Source organism: Mustela erminea, chromosome 18, assembly GCF_009829155.1.
Source record: "Mustela erminea isolate mMusErm1 chromosome 18, mMusErm1.Pri, whole genome shotgun sequence".
Taxonomy (NCBI): domain Eukaryota; kingdom Metazoa; phylum Chordata; class Mammalia; order Carnivora; family Mustelidae; genus Mustela; species Mustela erminea.
The window spans coordinates 28,153,799-28,180,710 of NC_045631.1; the positions used below are offsets into that span (position 1 = coordinate 28,153,799).

The window sequence follows — 26,912 nt, forward strand, 5'->3', positions numbered from 1 at the left end:
AAATTCTAAAACAAAAGAGTATATGATACTAAAACAAAGTATTTAAGTATAGCATATATAGAAAAGTACATTATGCATATATCCTAATGAATTATTATAGTATAAGGATTCTTTATGCAGCTCAAGAAACATAAACACACAATTAAGGGATATGTCCTATTGGCTGTCAAGACTGATTATAAAGCTACTGCAATGAAAACTTTTTTTCAATTGGTTTGTCAATTTCTACAAAGTTCTGACAGATACTACACTGATTTTGTAGATTAAAACTGGGAGAAATCATGGCCTTGCAATATTGTATCTTTTACTCTGTGAACATGATACACTCCTTCTTTTACCCATGTTTCTGCTTCCAATAATATATTACAATTTATGTAGAGGACAACCACATCTTTTATTAAATTTATTCTTAGATTTTTGTTTTAAAAAATGCTATTATAAATGGTCCTTCAAAAAAATTTCATTCTCTAAATGTTTTTCCTGTAGTACACAGAAATACAACTGTTATATATGTTGACCCTGACATTGCATCCAACAATTATACTACATTACCCTATTAATTTTTCCAGATTTGTGGAAGTTATCACTTCTCTCTAGTTCTGTCAATTTTTGCTTTTTATTTTTATTTTTTAAAGTAAGCTCTATGCCCAATGGGGTCTTGAACTCATGACCCAGAGATGAAGAGTTGCATGCTCTGGGGTGCCTGGGTGGTTCAGTTGTTAACTGCCTTCGGCTCAGGTCATGATCTCAGGGTCCTGGGATTGAGCCTCACATCTGGCTCCCTGCTTAGCGGGAAGCCTTTTTCTCCCCCTCCCACTCCCCCTGCTTGTGTTCCCTCTCTCCATCAAATAAATGCATGAAATCTTAAAAAAAAAAAAAAAAAAGCTACATGCTCTACAGACTGAGCCAGAGAGGTGCCCCAAGTTTTTTTTTTTTTTTAATATGTTGAGTATACATTATTAAGCAAATACAAATTTATAACTGTTGTATCTTCTTGGTGAATTCAATCTTTTATTATTAAGAATGGATGCATTCTGGGGCACCTGGGTGACTCAGTTGGTTAGGCGTCTGCTTAGGTCATGATCCCAGGGTCCTGGGATAGAGCCCCGCATCAGGATCCCTGCTCAGCAGGGAATCTGCTTCTCCCTCTGCCTTCCCCCTGCCCCTGCTCATGCTCTAACAAATAAGTAAAATCTTACAAAAAAAAAAAAAAATGGATGTATTCTAGATGCGCCTGAGTGGTTCAGTCCATTAAGCATCCAACTTTTTTTTTTTTTTTAAAAGAGTGACTGACTGACTTAGGGTGGGGAGCGGGAGAGGGCAGAGGCAGAGAGAGAGCATCTCAAGCAGGCTCCATGCCTAGCATGGAGCCTGATGCAAGGCTTCATCTCACCCTGAGATCAAGTCTCAAACATTTAACTGAGTCATCCAGGTGCCCCAAGCATCTGATTCTTAATATCAGTTCAGGTCTTGATCTCAGGGTTGTGAGTTTGAGCCCCGCGCTGTGCTCTGTACTGGGCGTGAAGCCTACTTAAAATAAAATAGAAAGAAAGAAAGAAAGAAAGAAAGAAAGAAAGAAAGAAAGAAAGAAAAAGAATGAATGAATGTATTCTATTACCACTTCTTGCCTCACACTCTACTTTTATTTCAATATAGCTACATAAGGTTCTTCTTGGTTGACATTTCAATGGGCTCTTTTTTTCCCCATCCTCTTACTATTAATCTTTCTGTGTATTCATATTTTATGTAGTTTGTATACAGCAAACTGTTAAATTTTTTAAAAAATATTTTATTCATTTATTTGAGAGACAGAGAGGGAGCACAAGCAGGGGGAGCAGCAGGCAGATGAGAGGGAGAAGCAGGCTCCCCGTAGAGCAGGGGGGAGTAGCAGGCTCCTTAGCAGGGAGCCTGATGTGAAACTGAATCCCAGGACCTTGGGATCACGACCTGAGGTAAAGGCAGACACTTAACCAAATGAGTCACTCAGGCGCCTCCGTTAAATTTTTTTTTACATTTATTTGTACAACAGGAAGGAATATTTATTTGAGTTATATTTACATAATTATTGATATATTTGGATTTAAATCTACTAGTGGATGCTTACACCTCATCGTGCCTGTTTTATGTTCATTTTTGTCCTTCCTTGCCTTCTTTTGGCTTGGTTTTTCATTCTTTCTTTTTTTTTTAAGTAGGCCCCATGCACAGTGTAAGAGTCCAATGCCTGGCTTGAACTGACGATCCTGAGATCAAGATCTGAACTGAGATCAAGAGTCAGATGCTTAGCTGACTAAGCCACCCAGGTGCCCTTGGCTTGGTTTTTTTTTTTTTAAATTACTGAATTTTGAGGGTGCCTGGGTGGCTTAGTCAGTTACACCCTGGACTCTTGATTTCAGCATAGGTCATGAGCTCAAGGTTGTGAGCTCAAGCCCTACCCTGGGCTCCATGCTGGGTTTAGAGCCTGCTTAAGATTCTCTCCCTCTCCCTCTGCCCCTTCCCACTGCCCACTCGAACTCTCTCTCTCAAAAAAATAAACAAGTAAAAATAAATCTTAAAACTACTCAATTGTTACCTGTCCCTATTTATTACCTTGATAGTACATATTTTTGTAGTGCTTAGCCTATACATTATAAGTCCTTGCTTATTACAGTGTTATAGAAATTAATATTTTGCCTTTAATAGGGCAATGCAAATACCTTAGAAAAATCTTCAGTAATTTCCATTATTAAGTATCTGATTTGTAGATGCTATATTTTAATTCTTTATATATTTTAATCTTTCAAGACATTATCATTACTGCTCATCTTAATTTAAATTTCTACATATATTTTCCCTTTTCTTACTTTTTATTCCTTCCTGAATTCTCTGGGCTTCAATACAGAATCACTTTCCTTTGATTCAAAGAACACCTTTTAGTATTTCCTTCAGAGAAAGTTTGCTAATATCTTAATTTTACAGGTCACAGGCTACTTCAAGAATAGACTCCTCTGTTGTTAGCTACTTTCTTTTACCCTTTAAAGATACCATTCTAGGGATGCCTGGGTGATGCAGCTGGTTGGACCTCTGACCCTCGGTTTTGGCTCAGGTTATGATCTCCAAGTCATGAGACTGAGCCCTGAGTTGTGCTCAGTGCAGAGTCTACTTGGGATTCTCTCTCCCTCTGTCTCCTGCCCTTGTGCTCTCTATCAAATAAAAAATAAATTTATGGGGTGCCTGATGGGCTCAGTCAGTTAAGTGGCTGCATTTGGCTCAGGTCATGATCCTGGTGTCCTAGGATGAGGTCTGCAAGGGCTTCCCTGCTCAGTAGGGAGTCTGCTTCTCCCTCCTGTTTTGGCCCTCCCTCCCTGCTCATATTCTCACTCACTTGCTCTCTAATGAATAAATTAAAAATCTTTTATAAAAAACTGCATCTTCAAAAAAGAAAAAAAGACAACATTCTACTGTCAGCTGCTGACTTCTCAACAAAATCAATGACAGCAAGAAATCAGTTTTACTGGAGTTTCTTTGCAGATACTATGCTTTTTTTCTCCATTTCTTTTTATTCTTTTATTCTGGACATCCTTCTCTGGCCTATTTTACAGTTTACTAGCCCTGTTTTAGCTATGTCCACTGAAAGTCCAATAATAGAGTTCTTAATTTCAGTTACTATATTTTTTTCAATTCTAGAATTTCCATTCAGCTTTCCGTCTCCAATTCTCAGCCAAAATATTCAAACTTGTTTTTTTTTTTTTTTTATTACCTTGAACACAGTGCTTTAAATAAATGCATCTGTTTAATGGATCCACCCCTGTGGATCTGTTCCTATTATTTCTTTGTCTTGATCAACTTATCTGGTCTCCTCAGATATCTGATTACTTTTGACTGAGTGCTGGACTTACATATGAAAAAAATAAAGTTAAGGTGAAGACTAGGATGATTTTATTTTCCTTCAGACTTAAGCCTGAACTTTAGTCCCTATAAAGGGTAATTTATATCAAATCCATCCTTTCCTTTAAAGTATGGCCCCTTAGGGTTCCAATCAAAGCCTTCAGGTTTATCAAGGCATTTCATTGTCCAGTATCACCTCTCAAGGCTTCCTCTTTAACATTAAGGCTGGCCTTGTAATTCATTGTTTGTCTGTTTCTTAATCTTGATGATAACTTTAAACAGATGTTTTTAAATTCTGTTAACCTTGCAAAAATTCTTTCATGAGAAAATTGATCTAAATTGCCTAACCTCTCATCACTGGATATGGAACAATAATCAGTGGTTTTCAACTATACTGACACACTATTACATTATAAATCAATTGTGGGAAATGTTGCTAATAATTTCTTAAGAATAACAGCTGAAGTGGGGTGCCTGGGTGGCTCAGTGGGTTAAGCCGCTGCCTTCGGCTCAGGTCATGATCTCAGGGTCCTGGGATCGAGTCCCACATTGGGCTCTCTGCTCCGCAGGGAGCCTGCTTCCTCCTCTCTCTCTGCCTGCCTCTCTGCCCACTTGTGATCTCTGTCTGTCAAATAAATAAATAAAATCTTTAAAAAAAAAAAAAAAAGAATAACAGCTGAAGTGGGGTGCCTGGATGGCTCAGTGGGTTAAGCCTCTGCCTTCAGCTCAGGTCATGATCCCAGGGTCCTAGGATTCAGCTCTTGCATTTGGCTCTCTGCTCAGCAGGGAGCCTGCTTCCCCCACCCCCTCTCTGCCTGCCTCTCTGCCTACTTGTGATCTCTGTCAAATAAATAAATAAAATCTTTAAAAAAAATAGCTAAAGTACATAAAATGAAATGACTGCATTTAAAATTAAATCAGAGTAAGAATAATGATAGTAGTAGCTATCATTTCTTGAGAACCTTATATATACTAGCACTGAACTGAAAAGTATACATATGTTATTTCATTTAGTTCTCAAAACAAGCTTTTGCAATAGGTACTATTATTATCATTCACATTTTCAGTTGAATTAACTATGGTTTAAAAGTTAAGAAACTTGCCAAATATCACAGTTAGTAATATCTGATCAGGCATTCAAACCCAGCTGTTTGATTCTGAATATCCTTTATCAACTTCCATTATAGGAATGAAAGATTTTAGTCCCATAACAAAATCACCTTCAATCACTTGCATATTCCTTAATTACAAATACAGTACACTACATTGACTGTATTTGCAATGCCACCTAGTGGTAGCCAAATACAGACATATTTAGGAAAAAAGTTCTACAAAAGTGGTTCTTAACCATTATGGGTTACAGTCTTTGGTGAATCTAATAGCATAGGTCCTTTTTGCCAGAAAGATGAATATTTGCAAAAACACTTAACAACATGTATAGTTCCAGGGCATTAACAGACCTCCCGAAGTCCATCTGTCCACTATTACAATTAATGGAACAAACCAACTAACCCCTAAAGGCCCAATTAACTCCCCTTGACCCGTGAGGAAAAAAAAATCATTCATTTTCCTTTTCTTTACTCTCTGGTTAGTAATCAGAAATCCTGCATAAACAGTATCTAACTTTTCCTTTGTGGCTAGATATGTGTTCTCTGAAAACTACTAGATTTCCACTGTTTTCAAATCAAACTTAAAAAAATTTTTTAAAAAAGATTTTATTTAGGTGGCGCCTGGGTGGCTCAGTGGGTTAAGCCACTGCCTTCGGCTCAGGCCATGATCTCAGAGTCCTGGGATCGAGCCCCACATCGGGCTCTCTGCTCAGCAGGGAGCCTGCTTCCTCCTCTCTCTGCCTGCCTCTCTGCCTGCTTGTGATCTCTGTCAAATAAATAAATAAAATCTTCTTTTTTTTTTTTTTTTTTAAAAGATTTTATTTATTTTTCAGAGACAGAGGGAGAGAGCATGAGCGAGCACAGGCAGACAGAGGCAGAGGAAGAAGCAGGCTCCCTGCCGAGCAAGGAGCCCGATGTGGGACTTGATCCCAGGACCCTTGGATCATGACCTGAGCCGAAAGCAGCTGCTTAACCAACTGAGCCACCCAGGCGTCCCATAAATAAATAAAATCTTAAAAAAAAAAAAAAAGCCCATTTAAAAAAAAAAAAAGATTTTATTTATTTATTTGACAGAGATCACAGGTAGGCAGAGAGGAAGGCAGAGAGAGAGGAAGGGAAGCAGGCTCCCTGCTGAGCAGAGAGCCTAATGTGGGGCTTGATCCCAGGACCCTGGGATCACGACCTGAGATGAAGGCAGAGGCTTTAACCCATTGAGCCCCCCAGGCACCCCAAACTTACAAAATTTGATGGTAGTCCAAACTAGTCATTTTTCTCTATTGATTTTCATAAAATTTAATGTGGATCACACAACCTCATTTACTTCTGATGTCTAAAGAAATAATGAGAACCTTCAGGACATCTGAATTAACTTATAACTTCAATTATACCTAAAATATAAATGAAATTATTGATTAACAAACTTAAAAACCAAGACACCTTTTCCATTTTATTTATTTATTTTTTAATTTTAGGTAGGCCCCACATCCAGTGTGGGGCTCAAACTCACAACCCTGAGATTAATAGTTGGTTTGTTCCATTAATTGTAATAGTGGACAGATGGACTTCGGGAGGTCTGTTAATGCCCTGGAACTACACATGTTGTTAAGTGTTTTTTCAAATATTCATCTTTCTGGCAAAAAGGACCTATGCTATGCTCTACCAACTGAGCCAACTAGATGCCCCAAGACAATCTTTCCATTTTATTTATTTATTTATTTTATTATTATTATTTTTTAAGATTTTATTTATTTATTTGACAGAGATCACAAGTAGGCAGAGAGGCAGGCAGAAAGAGAGAGGAGAAAGCAGGCTCCCTGCTGAGCAGAGAGCCTAATGCAGGGCTTGATCCCAGGACCCTGGGATCATGACATGAGCCGAAGGCAGAGGCTTTAACCCACTGAGCCACCCACACGCCCCAACAATCTTTCCATTTTAAAGGCAGATATACAGGTAACTAATATTATAGGAAATATAGTAACAGTTTGAGATCACCATTTAGTTGTAAAATGAGTCATAATTAGCTAAATGAAACATTTAAAAGAGGTAACTTCCATACTGAGAAGAACCTAATTGGGAAATTTTGCCTATTTAAAATATAGGAAAGATTTCTCTATTCTGTTTTTAAGCCATGATTTCTAGTAAAGAGTACTATGATGAAGAATGAATTAAATCTTTTCTACTTGCTATGTTTCATTTCTTTTTCACCTATTTTACTACAAATTATTATCAAAAGGATAGTTAAATTTCTGACCAGACTACTAACAAGTGACCACTTGCTTCCTTGACTGAGGAGTTAATTATGTATATAGAACATGTGACAGTTTCATTAGCACAAAAACAGAAAACACGAGAATGTTAATATCACATCCCTATGTGAGAATAAAGGCTCATAAATGAAAGAAGGTGTAATTAGGACTTTCTTTTTTTTTTTTTTTTTAATATATTTATTTGACAGAGACCACAAGTAGTCAGAGAAGCAGGCAGAGAGAGAGGAAGGGAAGCAGGCTCCCTGTTGAGCAGAGAGCCCAATGCGGGGCTCGATCCCAGGACACTGGGATCATGACCTGAGCCAAAGGCAGAGGCCTTAACCCACTGAGCCACCCAGGCGCCCCGTAATTAGGACTTTCAAAACACAATCACGTTTCACAGATAAAAGGCAAGAGGAGTGTAGAAGGATGAACTCGTGATCACCTAGCACCAAGAAAGTGTTAAGTTTTAAAAATAAAAAATTTAGAATAGCTTCTTAAGGAGAAGGCTCCATAGCTCAGGGGTTAGAGCACTGGTCTTATAGAATAGCTTCTTAAATAACACAGGTAAAATTTTTAGACCTTTACTTGATTCTGCTTTTGCTTCTGGTTTCCTTGCTATTTTGATCTATTTATAAGCGGACAGTCTATACTTATTGAATAATTTTTTTCCTCTACATCTGATATCCTATTGGTTATTGACTACCTTCCTCTTGGCAGGACAACATAAAATAATTCATATAAAGTGCTAAGCACACAGCCTGGCACATAGTAAACATATAGTAATTGTTAGTCTATCATTCAGGATAAGCTATAACAACAACCCAAAAATCTCAGGAGCTTAAGATAAAAATGTTGATTTCTCCCTTCCTATACATACCCATCACAGAATGGTAAAGGGAATCTGTTCATTACAGAGTCTCAGGCTCCATCTTCAACAATGGATAGGTGAAAGAGTGTGACAAACCTTGCAGTTTCTGCCACAAACCAACAGCTATCACTTATGCCCAAATTTCATTGGTCAAAACAAATCTGTGGCTGGAGTTAAATATGATGCCGGGAATGCAAAATCTCCCCAAAGGTATTTATACCATAAAAATAAATATTAAATAAGGATTAAAAAAGAATAGAATTGACTTTAGTTAGTATGACTATGACAAGTACAATGATAATGTTTGCTACTGTATTAACAGTAGTAGTAACAGTGGTGTTAACTTCTTGCAACCTGACTTCCATCCCAACCAGGCAATTGAAAAATAAAGAACAGTGATATCTTAAATTTTCCTTTTGCTCAACTTCCCTGAAAATTATTTTTTTTGTAGTTGCTCATTTTTCTTCATATGCCCTATTACACTTCAGGAATCCTGAAAAGGATTCTTCAGGAAAGAAAGAAATGAAAAGGTCTAAAAACTAAAATAATCTGATCAAATGGAAATGTCACATACTGAGTTTACTTCTTTTTAACAAAGACTTTACATACTGAATTTGTTTGCTATATTGTTCTTTAATCCATTTCTGATCACTACTGTCTAAAAAGTGTTTGTTTATTTATTCGTTTGTTTCTTTGTTTATTAAAGAGAGAGAGAGACAGAGCATGTGAGCACAAGAAAGTGCATAAGCAGACAGAGAAGCAGGGAGACAGAGAAGCAAGCTTCCCAAAGAGCAGGAGCCTGATGTGGGGCTCAATCCCAGGACTCTGGAATCATAACCTAGGCCAAAGGCAGACGTTTAACCCTCTGAGCCACCCAGGCGCCCCTAAAAAACTTCCCAAAGAGCAGAGAGCCTGATGTGGGGCTCAATCCCAGGACTCTGGAATCATAACCTGAGCCAAAGGCAGACGTTTAACCCTCTGAGCCACCCAGGCGCCCCTAAAAAGCTTCCCAAAGAGCAGGGAGCCTGATGTGGGGCTTAATCCCAGGACTCTGGAATCATAACCTGAGCCGAAGGCAGACGTTTAACCCTCTGAGCCACCCAGGCGCCCCTAAAAAAGTATTGACAACACTGATGCCTGACAAAACTCTGAGCAAACTAGGAAGAGAAGTGAGCTTTATCAACTCAATAATGTACATTTGCAAAAACCCTACAGCTAACATGATATTTAATGGTGAGAAACTAGAGGCTTTCCTACTAAGATTGGGAACAAGGTTTGATGTTCCCCCACCATTTCTATTCACTACCACACTGGAAGACCTAAGTAATACAGTAAGAAAAGAAAATGAAAAGGTATACAGATTAAGATGAAAGAAATAAAACTTCTTATTTGCAGATGAGATGATTATCAATGTAGAAAATCCTAAAGAATAAACAAAAAAGTTCTGAAACATTGTTATAACAAAGTTGCAGTATACAAAGTTAATATACAAGTCAACTGCTTACTTACATACCAATAATTAACATATACAACCCATGAATTATGCCCCTAGGTAATTACCCAAATGAGTTGAAAACTCATATACACACAAAAACTTAGTGCATGATATGATTCATAATTGCTATAATATGGAAATAACTGTGATATCCTTCAATAAGTGAATGAATAAACAAACTCTGGGGTACATCCAGAAAATGGAATATTATTCAGCATTAAAAAAGAAATGAGGTAGCAAGCCATAAAAAAGATCATAGAGGAATTTCTTTCTTTCCTTCTTTCTTCTTTTTAAAGATTTTTTTATTTATTTGAGAGAGAGAGGGAGAGTGCAGTGGGGAGGGAGAGAGGAAGAAGCAGGCTTCCCGCTGAGCAGGGAGGAATTTTTAATTCATACTGTTAAGTGAAAGAAGCCAGGCAGAAAAAGACAGATGTATAAATCCAACTATACGACATTTTGAAAAAGCCCAAACTTACAAAGACAATTAAAGGATCAGGGGTTACTAAGGGTTTGTGGGCAGAAGAGAGGTGGAAGGTAGGAATAAATAGGTGGAACAGAGGCAATTTTTAGGGCAGTGAAACTATTCCATATAATACTATAATGGAGGATAGATCACATTATGTATTTGTCAAACCCATAGAACTGTAAAACAAAAAATGAATTCCAATGTAAGCAATTGGATTTAGTTAATAATATATCAGTACTGGCTCAACTGTAACAAATGTTTTATACGAAAGTAAAATATTATTAATAGTGAAATAATCATCAGGTTGTATATCTAAAACTAATATATATTCATGTCAATCATACCTCATTTAAAAAAAAAAAATAGGGGTGCCTGCATGGCTCAGTGGGTTAAAACCTCTGCCTTCAGCTCAGATCATGATCCCAAGGTCAAGCCCCAAGTCAGACTCTCTGCTCAGCAGGGAGCCTGCTTCCCCCAACCTTCTTGCCTGCCTCTCTGCCAATTTGTGATCTCTGTCTGTCAAATAAATAAATAAAATCTTTAATTAAAAAAAAACACACAAAACAAAACATAGGGGAAGCTGTGTGTGGGTGTAGAACGATACATGGAAACTTTATCCTTTCTGCAGCCCTAAAACTGGTCCAAAAATAAAGAATGCAAGCAAAGCCAGCCAGCCAGCCAGAAGTAAAGGAAAAGAAGGAAGGGAAGGCGGGAAGGAGGGAAGGGTGGGTGGACAGGGAGGAAGGCAGGCAGGCAGGTTGAGGGAGGGGAGGGAGGCTGGGTTCACGGGTTGCTCTGTTGGTTAAGCAACTGACTCTTGGTTTTGGCTCAGGTCATGATTCCAGTCAGGGTCCTAAGATCGAGCCCTGGGTATGGAGCCTCCTTAAGATTCTCTCTCTCTCTCTCCCTCTCCCTTGCTTGTGGGCATGCTATCATTCTCTTGCTCTAAAAAGGTGGGGGAGGAAGGAAGGAAGGAACAATGAACAAAGGGAAGGAGGAAGGAAGGGAGGAAGGTAAGTAGGTAGGTGAATTCTCAGTTCTTTGCAAATTCCCCTTCTTTTCTGTCCAATCACTGGCACCAGCAACCCATGTGGATCAGGTGAAGATCTCATCTACATTGCAATATAATTACTCATTTTAGATACTTATAATTTCTCTTTTTAGATACTTATAATACATACTGAATACACAAGTGAACACAAAACTATTCAGTTAATAATATCAACATCTACTCAAGTAAAAAACCAACAGTTATCTCTGGCTCCTTCCCACGTAACCAAATCACAACATCTTTGTACTAATCACATTTCTCTAAGATTTGTCCTATTCATCTCAATGCTACTAACCACTCTTCTGAAATATTAAAAATTTATGCCATCTTTTGGTGTCATTCTGCTTGCCTTTTCTCTCTGCAAGTTCTTTTTTGTAATCTCCCCTCCTCTACATACTTCCTGCTACCTCCACAAAAGCCTCATCTCTCAGAAGGATTATCATAATTGCCCATCTTCTTTCTCTCCCACTTGCAATCTATCTCCCACACTACAGCCAGTATCATGTATGGGATCTGGTTATTTTACTTGTATTTAATTTTAGCACATTTAAATAATTCTAAGGGTGCCTGGGTGGCTTCAGTTGGTTAATTGTTTGCCTTCAGCTCCAGTCACGATCCCAGGGTCCTGGAATAGAGCCCTGCGTGGAGAATCTTTGTTCAGTGGGGAGCCTACTTCTCCCTCTCCTCCCTGCTTGTGCTCTCTGTCACTATCTCTGTCTCTCTCAAATAAATAAATAAAATCTTTAAAAGTTTTTAAAAAATAAAATCTAAATAAATAAAATATAATATAATAAAAATAACATAAGTATTATGAATTTTATAGATATTATATATAATATTATTGGTTAATATTATATTTATAATTTTATAAATATATAATAATAAAAATAAAATAAAATAATACAATAAAAATTTTACTTAATGCTAAAACGTGACCTGATCCACTATGGACCCCAGTTTATTATTAGCAGTGATAATGGCACAAAACCATTACTTATTTATTTAGATTTATTTATCTATTTAAAAGAGAGAGAGTGCATGGGGGAGGGGGCAGAGGGAGAGGGACAGAGAAATTTTAGCAGGCTCCATGCCCAGAGTGGAGCCAGAGATGGGGCTCAATCTCATGACCCTGAGATCATGACCTGAGTTGAAAGCAAGAGTTGGGCACTTAACTGGCTGCACTACCCAGGTGCCTTGCCACAAAACTTTTATATGGCTCTTAAGTACAATGTAATACAATTTCAGATGTTCCTTAACTAATTCTTCATAGTTGCTAAACTAGTGCAACATATACAGTACTGACTTTAATGAGAGTATAATACCTTCCTTCAAATAACTCCTGAAGAATTCCTTCTACACGTGTGAAAAGCCTAACCAAACCCCATTAAATCTGCCCTCTGATCTCCCAGCAGAACTACTTAATTTAGGAAAGCAAAGACTTGACTTTTCACTCAAATGAATTTTATAATAAATGATTATTTGTATCTTTCTAAATTCTTTACTGGATACATGGATCAATGAACACATTTTATAAATGTCATTTTATAAAGGTTTCTCACGGATATGAAAAGAAACAGGAAACATAAAACTTTCTTGTTTCGGGCGCCTGGGTGGCTCAGTGGGTTAAGCCGCTGCCTTCGGCTCAGGTCATGATCTCAGGGTCCTGGGATCGAGTCCCGCATCGGGCTCTCTGCTCAGCAGGGAGCCTGCTTCTTTCTCTCTCTCTCTGCCTGCCTCTCAGTGTACTTGTAATTTCTCTCTGTCAAATAAATAAATAAAATCTTTAAAAAAAAAAAAAAACTTTCTTGTTTCAAATTCCTTTAACTTATTGTGGAATTTCTAAGTTTCATTAGAATCCCTCTTAATATTTGGCAGAATCTGCTACCTGGGTTGCTTTTTAGATAGTTCTAAATTAATCAAATGCTACAAATGAATTCCTTAATCTTGTTTTCCCAAGGAAGCTCAGAGAAAAGGTCTAGAAAAGAACAGAAGGTAACCTATAACGGTAATTCTTTTCCCTTCTCCCTCAACCTCTTATAGAGCATTATACTTCTAAAACTGTAATTATTAAAGACACACTATTGTGGATTAGTTCTGAGATTTATGTCCCTATGTGGAATAAAATCCGCAACGAATCATGAATAGAATTCTAAAATTTAAGATTTTAAAGTCTTTTAGACTTGAAGAAGTTATGAATTACACATTAATCCTCAAATTATTCTTCAGGCCATTAATTTAGCAGGCTTCTGAACAATCACTCCTTAACACTTATTTCCCTGCTTCAGAAATGAATTCATTGAAGCATAAAGATTGGAAGTGTTTGCTGTGTTGAACTTTATTTTGGCAATCAGTACCACTGTGACAATTTTCACCTGTCTTTCCCCAATGAAGATCAAGCTATTTCAAGTATGAAGTTGCTTTCAATTCCTCAGGAACAGGAATACAGTGAAATAAGAGGCATCCAGGGCACAAAATTTAATGAAACACTCACTCATCAAGTCCATACTTACATGACCCTGGAAGCACCATTTAAATTCAGTGCCCTAGATGTCTTGCTAGTCATCCCTGGTCCTATCCCTGCTATAATTTCCATGCATGTGGAAAACATTTTTTTTTTTTAAAGATTATTTATTTATTTATTTGACAGACAGAGACTACAAGTAGGCAGAGAGGCAGGTAAAGACAGAAAGAGGGGGAAACAGGCTCCTTGCTGAGCAGAGAGCCCAATGTGGGGCTCGATCCCAGGACCCTGGGATCATGACCCGAGCCAAAGGCAGAGACCCCAACCCACTGAGCCACCCAGGCGCCCTGAAAACCTATCTTTTATCTCTCTAATTTCTTAAGTAAAATAGTATTTTTTAGGAGGGGTACATTTTATATTTTGATTTAAAAGGATTTAAGAAAGCTTTTAATTCTACACACATAATACTTCATTAATCATATTCAGTGAGAATGCCAAAATGACTATCCAGGTGTGTATACATGATATTAGAGGACATGAGGGAAGACATCATTTCTCATTTGCTGATTAACAGAGAAAGTAAACTGTTCAAATTAATTCTAAGTCTTACATGGCTTGGCTTACATGGATAATTTCATATATTTAAAGAACTTCTACTATTAAAACGACAATTGCATAAGCAAAAGAACCATTATTCCAAAATCCGGAAAGATAAAAAACATTTCCTGGCTGAATTAATTTAAGTAAATAATCTCATCTGCTCAAGGGTTTTTCCCTCTTCTCTTTTAAAATCCTCAATCAAAAAGGAAAAACAAAACAGAATTCTAAATCAAACTTACTGATCTGAGGATGAGAATGCTTTTAAGATGCAAAGGTAAGTAAATAAAAATCTTAGAAATTTAACTTCTGAAGTAAAAGCACCAATTAAAACATCTCTTTCAATCTTCCTTATAATTCTTACCAGATAAAGGAGGAAGGTGTGCAGCCCTGTTCCAAGCCCAACAGAAGACAAAATTCCTAAGCCTATCCAGTAGGCATACAAAAGAAATTGTTTCTCTATACGTTGCACATACTGAAAAACAAAAAGGATAGAGTGAAAAAAAAAACCAAAACAGTTTTGTTAAACAAAAATGTGTTATTACCTACAATCAAAATAAAACAAACCAACTAAAGTAAGTTTCTAGTAGGAAGAAAGCATTAAGGGCAAAAACCCCTTCAAGAGACCTAATTCTTACATAAAAAATTCATCTAATTGTAATAAAGCTTTTGGTTTAGGCCTTTAAAATCCTACTATTGCAAATGCCATTTACAGGAAAAATGCAAATTACTAATAAGATAACTATGAGAATTAAAAGTTTTAAAGATAACTGAAAGTTACAAAGACTTTGTTTAAGAAAGCATTGTAATAAACAGCAGTGAGAGTGGGCAGTTATTTATATATTTGTGAATGGAACATATTCTTGTTTATCCAAGTAAAAAATGGAATAAAATTATTTTTGTCTATTTAAGACCAAGATGTTTTTTAAACAAGAGCAAGCTGAATGAAGTCCACTGAGCTATGGACTTGTTGGAGGAATTCCAGACACTACAGTCTAGATTCTCATACTGGCAAATACATTAATCTAACCAGTTCCTTACAAACTCTAAATGACGCACACAGATTTCTTCAAAATATTTGAAAGAAATGCATTTAAAACTATAAAAACTTCTCTATGATTAGAGGTTAACTGCTTCAAAAAATAAAGTAATACCACTTTTAAAACCATTTCCTATTAGAATACATTGTTTTACTATTTTAACAAAAGTTATTAACACAATGTCCTATTTTCTTTCAGTTATATTGTACTTACGGACTACAGACAAATGAATGTCTCCCTAACCTTCAATCGAGGATGACTATATCTGGACAGATCACAGGAGGGTGTGATAGAAAATATGAAGACTTTGGTGCTGACTAAAGGATTCATGCTATTCTGACTAAACATCATCAGGAAAGTTACATTTGAATTCTTGAAAGTAAAAATGATCTATGCCAAATATAAAGGCTCAGCAGCCATCAACTGCCACAAGAATATTTTTAATATTTGGTCTTAAAAGAAAGACAGTAAGATATCAGTTATGAGATAAATTTAAAAAACAAAACCAAATCTAAAAATGTGGAGGGTAGAAATTTTATCAAACCCACAATAGTTCCATTTTGAAACTGTTTGGGAGGTACAAGAGGTACAAGAACAGAAAAGCTGCTGAACCTCTTACCTGTTGATGTGCTCCTTCAACATAATACGTAGCTATAAGTACAGCAAGCAGCAGTAAAAAAGACACCACAATGCTTTGACGATGCCATAATCTTAAAAACAATTTAAAAACAAAAACAAATGAAATATCTCACAAGACTTATCACTCCCAAAACAAGTTCTTGTTGAAGCACTTAGGTTATTTAGCATAGCTATAGAATCAGTTTTTTGGGGGCTGAACTCTTCTGTCCTTAAACACGATGGTCTCTTGGGATACAAAAGGAGGTCAAGAGAAGATAAATGGGTACAGAACAACCAATTTCTTAATCATAAACCCTACTGTAGCCTTTCCTTTACCCAAAAAAGTCTGATCTTGTTTACATCCCAACCTCTCACTGGTAGAGGCATCATAATGTAATGAGAAAAGCACTGGCCTTCAAGTTAGAGGACCTGGGTCAAAGTCCCTAAGTATTGCACTTAGAGAGATACACTTAACCAATCTGATTCTATTTCTTGTTTTTAAAATTATAATACAGTTGACCACAACACGGGTCAGAATTGCACGGGAGTATATGTGGATTTTTTTTTTTTACAGTATAGTACTATAAATATATTTTCTCTTCTTTATGATTTTCTTAATAACATTTTCTTCTTTGTAGCTTATTATAAGAATACAGTATATAATACATACACAAAGCTTCTGGTCAAAAGTAGGCTATTAGTAGTTATGTTTTTGAGGAGTCAAAAGTTGTATTTTCAACTATGTGGGGGTTGGCACCCCCAATCCCCATGTTGTTCAAGGGCCAACTGTAATCATGTATTTGTTTTACTAGTTTCAGAGTTGCTGTAAGGACCAAATGAACTGAAAAATGTTACAAAATGTTTTATAAACTCTAAGTACAATAAAAACGTAGGATATTATTAAAGATAATAACTTAGAAAGGCAAGCCCAAAATGATAAGGCATGCAAAAGTTCAAGTTGGTCTTTATGATATCTGAAACAGGGCTCATAAGTACTAATCTTAAAGATACAACACATTTCCTTGGCAGAGTCCTTTTTCATTGGCTCAAATTATCAGTAAAAGTGCCACGTATCCTGAACCCTGGCCTACTAAATAATCAGTGTATCTATTGCACACAGGCCCAACTTCTCTCTCATTTCCTATGTTCTCCTTTGCATAAAAGATTCAACATAAGACAGGGGTCAACTGTAATAATCCAGTGAGCAAATAAAACATGTTCCCCTAATCTATTTTTCTTCAAACTATAGAAAGGAAAATAAGTATGCTCCTAAAACATTCTAAATTTAATTCATTTTGAAAGAGCAGTTGGTAGAGAGAGTAGGAGAATGTTAAAGATTTCTAAAATTAGTAAATAAGGTTTACATAAAAAGTAATAAAAGACTCTTTACTTTGAGGTCCATTCCTTCAAGATTACTAGGATTTCCAGAGAAAAATACTGCAAGGTAATGAGTGGCTGTCTCCATAGGACAATATTCTGCCTTTCTTCCCGATCCCTCCTCTTCTTTTCATTCATTGAAGAGGGGTCTGAAAAACAGCGCAGAAATCTAAACAGAATGTTCACTTTTTCCAATCACTTTCAAAATTTATCTACTTTCCATACCACATTTGAAAGACTGCATATTAACCTCAAAAAACAAGCAATGTGTTCACACGATAAGTCCTAGACAGACTAAGTGCTTCTACTCTACTCTGGGAACTATTTTTGCAATCATTTCATTCTCAAGACACAAGTTTCCTTTCTTGTATGCTATTGGGATACTAAGTTAGCCCATCTTCTATGAAGGGTAATTAGTATCGTATTACAGAACAAAGTGGTTTAGAGTTCGGAAGGCAAACTACTTGGTTCCAAATCCTGGCTACAAGTCATGTGACCCTGCGCAAGTTAGTTAACCTTTCTATGTCTCAGTTTTCCCCTTTCTAAAATGAAGATGAAAACAGTACTTACTTTTTTAGGGTCACTGCAAAGATTAAATGAGCTAATGTATGTAAAGCTTTCAGAAGAGTCTGACACTTAATAAGTGTGTAAGTGTACAATTAAGGTCATTATCAAAATTACAAACGCATATACCCTATAACCCAGTAATTACGTTTCTAAGAATGATTAGGTATGAAGTGAAATGTCTCTTGGACAAGCTTATTAAATGCAATGTTACTTGTCTAAGCAAAAGATTATGAACAACTTAAATGTTAACAGCAGAAGTCAGAGAAGTGATTAAAGTATGGTATACTCATACAATGGGATATTAAGCAGCCATAATGAAGAAGTTCTTCATGTGCAATTATAGCACAATCTCTAGGAAATATTAAGCCAAAAAAAAAAAAAAAAAGCCCACAGTACAGGAGAGTAAATGTGTCATACTAACATTAATTTGAAATTCCAAGGGGTGGGCAGCAGGGGAAGAATATATAAAAGTACATGCTTTTTGAAAGAAAGGACAGAAAAAAATAACATGCAAAAGCTCCTAATATGAAAAGAGACTATATGATATATGCATGCCTATCTCTGAATCCTGAAACTCTTGGTGAAATGATATAAAATTTATCAATGATCAGAGTAACCGAAAGTCAGATAAGTGCTGCAAATTGTCTTCTGCAAGGCAATATAGTGATCAAGATAAAGAGAAACTACTATTTCACTGAGCCTGTACTTCTTCCAACATAAGAGAATTTTTATGATATATTAGCACCATGCCAAAATATTATCTGCAATATGTTTCAGATGCCAAACAATTCAGAAGTCAAAAAGAAAACCATTACAATTAGGAGAAGTGAAAAATCTTTCATTGCCCTTTAAACACATTATGGAAAGTTCCTACTTGAACCATCTATGTAAATAAAAGCGATAATTTTCAGGGTTTTCAGGGCTTTTTTTTTTTTTTCTTTTGGTAAATGTATGAATAAGAGTCAAATACACTGAAATTTACCACAAACTCCAAATTTGGTGAAAATATAAATTTGTCACAAATGAAAAATTTAAAATAAACCCACAATGATCACATTCTGACTTTTTTGATATTTGTGTATTTAGGATTAGTATAATAAGTAACTTTATAATTTGCTTCTATAGTTACAAAATGGCATGATAAAACTGAGCACCAAACAATACCAAATAAATACTTAACATGCCATAAGATTAACAAATAATAATCTTGTACCTAGAACACTCCTGATGTGACTCTGACTAGGCTGCTTCTGCTATCACTATCAAAATTCACCATATAGGCATTGGCCCATAATTTCATTTACTATGAGGAGTAAACAAAAGATAATTACAGTAGTCTCCCCTTATCTGTAGGGGACATGTTCCAAGATCCTCAGTGGATGCCTGAAGCCACAGACAGTACTGAACCCTATATATATTTTCTCCTCTATCTATATAGCTGTTATAGTTTAATTTATAAATTAGGTAGCAAGATTTACAGTGGTAATAATAAAATAATTATAAAAATATACTATAAGTTATATGAATGTTAACTCTCTCTCTCAAAGTGTCTTACTGTACTGTCCTTGAGATTACGTGATATGATAAAATGTCTATGTGATGAGATGAAGTGGAGTGAATGATGTAGGCATTGTAACTTGGCTTTGGGTTATTACTGACCTTCTAATAACAGATCATTTTGTTTCTGGACAGCAGGTAGCCACAGGTAACTGAAACCGTGGAAAAAGAAAATGCAGACAAGGGGCAGGGGGACTTCTGTAATCTTATATAAGACATACAAGAATCGTATTTTCTTATTATATTAACAAAAAACATTAAGTATTAGATATATTTCTATTTTACTTCAATGGAAAGGATATAATTTAAACCTGCAGATCTTCTCCCTCCAAACCACCATAATTTACCTGTGAAGCTTCCATTATATTGTTCCTTGTTCATTGCTACACGTCTCTGGTCACAATTTTTTCCATTCTCTGCCATTTCATAGATCAATAACTCTTGAGGAGCTAATAAAGCAAATAAAATCCAATGATATGTTATATACTTCTACTTTGAATTTATGACTGAATAAAACTGAGAAACAACATGATAGTAATATTCTGTATGTTATCTGGATAATGTGTTTATATTTTGATTTTCTTTTATAACCAAGATTTGAATAATTTGTATAGAAACTCTAATACAAATAGTAAAAATATAAAAGCCATGTAGTTGTACGCCTTTTTCAGTCATTCTAGTGATCTTCCAGATTAAAATTTAGAGGCATTTTGTCCATTGCAGAAGGAGATAAAATACTAGCACCTTCAAATATTGATAAGCTATACTATCTGAAGTTTGGGGGGGGGCAGAGGGAGAGAAAGAATCTTTTTTTTTTTTTTAAGTTTTTAAATTTATTTGTCAGAGAGAGAGCACGCACAAGCAGGGAAGCAGCAAGCAGAGGGAGAAGCAGGTTCCCTGCTGAGCAAGAAACCCAATGTGGGACTCAATCCCAGGACCCTGGGATCATGACCTGGGCCGAAGGCAGATGCTTGACCCACTGAGCCACCCAGGTGTCCCAAGAATCTTTTTTCTTTTTAAGATTTTATTTATTTAAGATAGAGAGACAGAGAGAGAGCACCCGCACGCGCACATGCAGGGGAGGGGCAGAGGGAGAGGGAGAGCGCGAACAGACTCCCAGCTGAAGGCAGAGCCTGACACAGAGCTTAATCCCAGGACCCAGAGAGCATGACCTGAGCCTAAGTCAGATGCGTAACCGACTGAGCCAGCAGGTGCCCCAAGAGAGAACCTTAAGCAGGCTCCATGCCCAGCACAGAGCCCAATATGAAGCTTGATTTCAAAACCTTGAGATCATGACCTGAGCCGAAATCAAGAGTTAGATGCTTAATTGACTGAGCCACCCAGATGCTCCTGAAGTCTTTCTTTTATTTTTTTTTTAAGATTTTATTTATTTATTTGACAGACAGAGATCACAAGTAGGCAGAGATGCAGGCAGAGAGAGTGAGGAGGAAGCAGGTCCCCCGCTGAGCAGAGCGCCCGATGCAGGACTGGATCCCAGGACCCTGAGATCATGACTTGAGCCAAAGGCAGAGGCTTTAACCCACTGAGCCACCCAGGCGCCCCCTGAAGTCTTTCTGATTCATAATTTAATATTATAAACACTACTCAAATTTTACCCATCTTTCATAGTTTTTTAAAGCATTATTAGAAAAAAATGGATTATACTACCAAACATGTCAAAAATGTTGATACACATTGAAGACAAATTAGGAAAAAATTCGACTGAAAAAAAAAAAAACTGGCCTAAAAGAATAAAAATTTTAAGTGTTTAAGATATGTTAAATGCACTCTTTATATCATGCTTCATATTACATGTAGAAGTATAAATTTTTACTTTAAATCCCTGTATTACAGGGGTGCCTGGGTGGCTCAGTGGGTTAAGCCTCTGCCTTTGGCTCCGGTCATGATCCCAGGGTCCTAGGATCGAGCCCCACATCAGGCTCTGTGCTTGGCAGGGAGCCTGCTTCCCCCACTCTCTCTGCCTACTTGTGATCTCTGTCAAATAAATAAATTAATCTTTTTTAAAAAGTCCTGTACTACAACATATAAATTGTGCTGACATAATTATTCTACACAAAAACACCAGATTGCCTATAACTGTTATCATTCTTCAGGTGTTAGTAAAGCAAATCTTACTACTCAAGAAGCACAGTAAGTACTTCAGGGCACCTGGCTGACTCTTGATTTTGGCTCAGGTGATGATCTCGGGGTGCTGCGATTGAGCTGATTCTCTCTCTCCCCCTCTGCCCCTACCCCCCATGCTTGCTCGCTCTCTCTCTCTCTCTCTCTCAAAAAAAAAAAAAAAAAAAAAAAAAAAAAACAGGGCGCCTGGGTGGCTCAGTGGGTTAAGCCACTGCCTTTGGCTCAGGTCATGATCTCGGGGTCCTGGGATCGAGTCCCACGTCGGGTTCTCTGCTCAGCAGGGAGCCTGCTTCCCTCTCTGCCTGCCTCTCTGCTTCCTTGTGATCTCTGCCTATCAAATAAATAAATAAATAAAATCTTAAAAAAAAAAAAAAAAAAGGCAGCAGCAGCACAGTATTTTGAGCAAGTCCGCAAAGCAGTCTTTAATATACTCTGAATGTGTCAGGAATCCTGCTAGACCAGGATTACAGTATGATATGGTCATGGGTTTAATCTTCCTACAGTTTGTTAGTTGGAACTATTTTATTCTTTGCCTAAAATTCTAACTATAATTACCACTTGCAAAATATATGCTTTGTAAAGGAAAATAAGTGAAAGACTATATATATTATAAAAAGACTGAGCATAGAGTATACATCCATCACTTCAACAGAAGGTGTCTTCTTTAGACACAATCCATTTGTGGACACCTTTGTTTTCCTGCCATTATTTCTCAATAAGCAAATAAACAAATCAGGAAATAAAGTATAGGTTTCCACTAGCACAGATGGATAGCCTGGAGTAGATGGTTATAAGGTTAAAAGTTTGAAAATCTTGATTCACACCCCAAATTTGTCACTAACTAGTGGTGCGATCTTAAGCAAACCACATTTTTTCCCTAGATCTTTTCTTTTGTTTGCTTGTTGCTGTTATTATTGTTTAGATTTTATTTTTAAGTAATCTCTACACCCAATGTGGGGCTCAAAGTCACAACCCCAAGCTCAAGAGTCACATGCTCTACCAACTGAGCCAGGCAGGCACCCCTATATCTTGATTTTCCGATCTACAAAATGAAAACAAATTCTCAATGTCGCAGGATAGGTAAGGATGAAAGAGCGTGTGCGTGTTTTTGGCATGCATGTATATAACCACATCAAAAGGGTAGGAGGTATATGAAGCAGTAAGTGCCTATACTAGAGAAACTACTTCATTGGTACATGCCTCATTGCTACCATTTCAGTGATGTCAGTGTCTTTTATTCAGTGCTTATTTTAAAAATTCTGGAATCTGTACCAGGCTCTGAGGACATAAATATGAATAACACAAGGTCCTTGTCCTCCAAAGGGTTCCTTCTTCTGCTAGGGAAGCCAGATGAGCACAGGATTTCACTTAAAATGAAATAGATACACAGCATCTAACTTAGTGGGAAGAAAACAGATTTTGGAGTCTAACAGATGGATTCAAACTCAAACTCTGTATGAATCTACTCCATGAGCTTGGACAAATTTCTCAATCTCTCTAAACAAGAATTTCTTTAACCTGTAAAATAGAGATAACATGACACATATCAAAGGGTTGTTATGAGGATCAAACAAGGTAATGTATATAAAATACTAATACACTGTCTCACTTTTTGTATGAATTCAAGATATGTACTAGTTGTAATGATGAGGAATAAAGTACAGGAGCAAATATGGGAGCTCAGAGTTCAGTATATTCAGAAGAGTTCATTAAAGCTGGAAATTTTGATTCTGCAAACTTAAGTCATACTTATGCAAAAATGTTTTCAAAAGATATAGTCTAAGCAATTACAAAAAAGATAAAATGAAGTTATTTTGTGAAAATACTCTAAAACCAGAGCATTACAATTGGTTCACAAAATGTAAATGTATTCCACAAATCACGCTTTCTGAATAAAATTAACTGAAGTGGACCAAAAAATAAAGTGTAGGATTTTCTATCTTCTAATATTTAACTAGAAGCCATACTTAAGTTCTGTAAAAACTTAAAACTTGTACATTCATATTAAGACAAATTCTGTACCCAATTTTTTTTCAGAGATGAAGAGCCATTCACCTACATTCCAATAAATAAAGTGTAATTAATTTGTGGCAAAAAGATAAACAAGTCACAAAGGGGCATGTGTGCTGTGAAAAAAAAAATCCTAAAACTTGTCCCCTGCAAAATAGAATTAACTGACCTCATTTCCCCAAGTTTACTCTTTCCCATAGTATTGACTTTAAGAGTTAAAAACTTTTGGGTGCCTGGGTGGCTCAGCTGGTTTTCTGCCTTTGCCACAGGTCATGATCCCAGGGTCCTAGGTCGGAGTCCCGAATCAGGCCCCTTGCTCAGAAGCATCAGGCTCCTTGCTCAGAAGGGAACCCGCTTCTCCTTCTCCCTCTGCCTATCCCTCTCTCTCAGCTTGTACTCTCTCTGTCTCTATCAAATAAATAAAAATTAAAAAAAAAAAATCAAAACTTTTATCCAAAACAATGAGTCCGTTGAGTCCTTATTTACGACAATGGTATTATGCAACTGTTTGAAGATGTTTTTAAAGATATTGCAACAGGAATTTTCATTTGAGCAAATAATGTATTCTTACACAATATCTTAAAAAAGAAAGCAGCTTACTGACATTTCCTACTCAAAAAACTCTCTGGAAAACAAAACAGTCTGGAATTTACTTTTGTAATAAATAGCCAAGGGAACGAAGTTATTTTCTTTTAATCAGTCTACTTACTACAAAATAAGTTCACAGTTTTAAAAACTTTTGAAAAACTTGTGCCATTCCCAAAGAACTATAAATATAAAGCTAAACATGCAAAGAATCACCTGTGTTCTAAATAGTTAAGCTTATAGGGGTGCCTGGGTGGCTCAGTCATTAAATGTCTGCCTTCAGCTCAAGTCATGACCCCAGGGTCCTGGGATCAAGCCCCGCATCGGGCCCACTGCTCTGCAAGGAGCCTGCTTCTCCCTTTCCCAAGCCCCCTGCTTTTCTTCCCTCTCTCGCTCTGTCAAGATTTTATTTAGATAAAATCTTTAAATAAATAAGTAGTTAAGCTTACAAAAGCATGAAAACTTTTTTTGGACTTCAACCATTTTAAAAAATATTTTACACTATTTCTTGTCTTTTAAAACTCCCTTGAAAACATCCTCAATTCTTTTGTCTCCATCTTAATCATATTTACACTTAGCAAAACTGCACTGTCCCTGGAACAACCTGCATCCGTACGGTCTGTGTGAACAGGTGAATGTAACTGGAGAAAAATCACCCAACTCTTCAGCTATTTTAAATTCATACTCTCTCTCCTCTCTGAAAGTAAATAAACGAAGTCTTTAAAAAATTTTTTTTTGAAATTTGTGATGGCAGGCAGATTCCTATGCATGGGGATAAATCCAAAGTATTCCTAGTCTGTTTATAGGACTGAAATCTCCTCAAACAGGAATCTAGTACATATTTCTGACTTTCGATGGAGCTTATTTTGCAGTGAAAGTTGTAATATCAATTTTAATAGCATGCAACTAAGTTAAGTTTTATTTTTAGAAATGAAACTGTTAAAATAAACTATAGGTGTATGGATAGGATTAGAAGACAAAAAAGGAAAGAAGCACTACTCAAATATCAAATAATAATTCTCATTGTGAAAATATATCTAGATACAAGGAATGCTTTATAAAAGTTGCAACTAGCAGAGTTTAAATATAGCTGAAGCATTTAAAATGAAAGATTGATATTAAGATATGTGGGGCTTTTGTTTCTGGCAGAAGTGCTGAGAAAATACTGCCAAAATCAGCTCACAAAGGTTCTTTGTAGGTTGTACATCCACTGCTAAGACTATAATACTCCATTCATTTTAAACATTAGCTACACTTGTAATGCAAAAACAATGTGAAACTAAATTACTTTGATTCCCTAAAGCAACACAGAATACATTTATGGATGACATGAAAACAGCAAATCCCAGAGTAATATCAGTGGAGAATTTAACAAGAAAAGGAAAAGAGAGATGAAGCCACCAATTCTAATTTTCTTGGCCACTGTATTCCCAAATAAAATGAACCCACTTCCTTGAAAAAAAAAAATCATTTATTCAAATGACTCTACTTTCTCACAAAAATATTAAGTCAGGTTTTTCAATAATGCACACTGTTCTTCATACAAAGCATGCAAAGACAGCTAACTTGAATATTTCAGTAACCTTTCTTGCTTTTAGAAGTGTGTATAATTAGACTATTCAGTATATTCATTCAAAGAGTACTTCAAAATAGCTGTATTATTTCTCTAGAACTATTAAGAAACTGAAATTTATTATCTACACAAACAGTAATAAATATATTTTGACCAGTGAGGCTTTCATATAGTTTGTGCAGGGGTAAAAAGCCGAAGGTAATTCAAACATCATGCACAATATCAGTGACTACTAGATCATCTGACTCTAGAAGCCAAAGATTATCACATGGTTGAGCAGTATATTCTCTGAAAAATTCATTATTTGAATAAGAATACATGAAAAAAGAAGTCCTTAAATCTTTTTGAACTTCTTTTTTTAAAAAATTATTTATTTATTTTTGAGGGAGGGGAAGGTGGAGGTACAGAAAGAGAGGGAAAGAATCCTCAAGCAGCTTCTCCACTGAACACAGAGCCCCACATGAGGCTCAATGCAGGGCTCAATCCCAGGACCCTGAGATTGTGACCTGAGCCAAAATCAAGAGCTGGCCACTTAACCAACTGAGCCATCAGGCACCCCTCTTTTTGAACTTTCTAAAGTCTATGGGAATTAAACAAATTAAAACCCCAAGTTAGGATACAATTTAAAGGCATTTGAAATCTTTATATATATATATATCTCCCAATAATCAGTTAACAGGTTATGAATGTATATATTTCTGGCTTAAAATGTCCCTCAACTTAATTTAGTGAAGTGTAAAATGTATTGAACAGTCTCCTAATTGTTGAAAAGGCCATTGCTCCAGATCTAATTTTTAATTACATAAAATTTTAAGTAAAAATCCCTATTTTAAAAAGATACAACCTGGAGGACATTTTAGGGACCCCCTTCTTTGAGAGTTTCATAGGTTTGAGGGGAATGTTTATCTCTCATGTACAATATATAAAAATGTAATTCTATGTTCCTTTGGGTAAAAGCAAGATATTATTTTAATACAGAAAATATGTAACTTGTAAAATTAGTTTGAAAAATCCCATTTCTCATTTTCTCTCAATCTACTAAACGTTCACTCAGGTTTTCATAACCAACACAATCTTAGCAAATCATTTTCACCAAAAATATGGGGGACTAAGGTTCCAAAGTTGGGAGATTCAGCTAACTGTGAGACCTTGGGAATGTTACTCCACATGTCTGCATCTCTCTTTCCCCATCCAATTATCAGGCACATATAATAAATTACTGCCATAATTTTCTTTCTATTCTAATACTCTATTCAGCCCAAGGTTAGGGTTTGGGTTTATGT

At 36.3% G+C, this 26,912-nt stretch overlaps 1 protein-coding gene across 4 annotated transcripts in view; it reads right to left on the bottom strand.

The window, feature by feature from the left end:
- Positions 1–26,912, bottom strand: part of VMP1 (vacuole membrane protein 1) — a 141,253-nt gene that overhangs the window by 100,897 nt on the left and 13,444 nt on the right. For all 4 annotated transcript variants that reach the window (XM_032321153.1, XM_032321151.1, XM_032321152.1 and 1 more), the window contains exons 2-5: positions 19,667–19,768; positions 17,209–17,344; positions 15,820–15,910; positions 14,525–14,635 (exon numbers count right to left, since the gene is read on the bottom strand). In XM_032321153.1, the coding sequence (XP_032177044.1) occupies positions 14,525–14,635; positions 15,820–15,910; positions 17,209–17,344; positions 19,667–19,742 (414 nt within the window). In that variant the 5' untranslated portion in view covers positions 19,743–19,768. The remainder of the gene's footprint in view (positions 1–14,524; positions 14,636–15,819; positions 15,911–17,208; positions 17,345–19,666; positions 19,769–26,912) is intronic.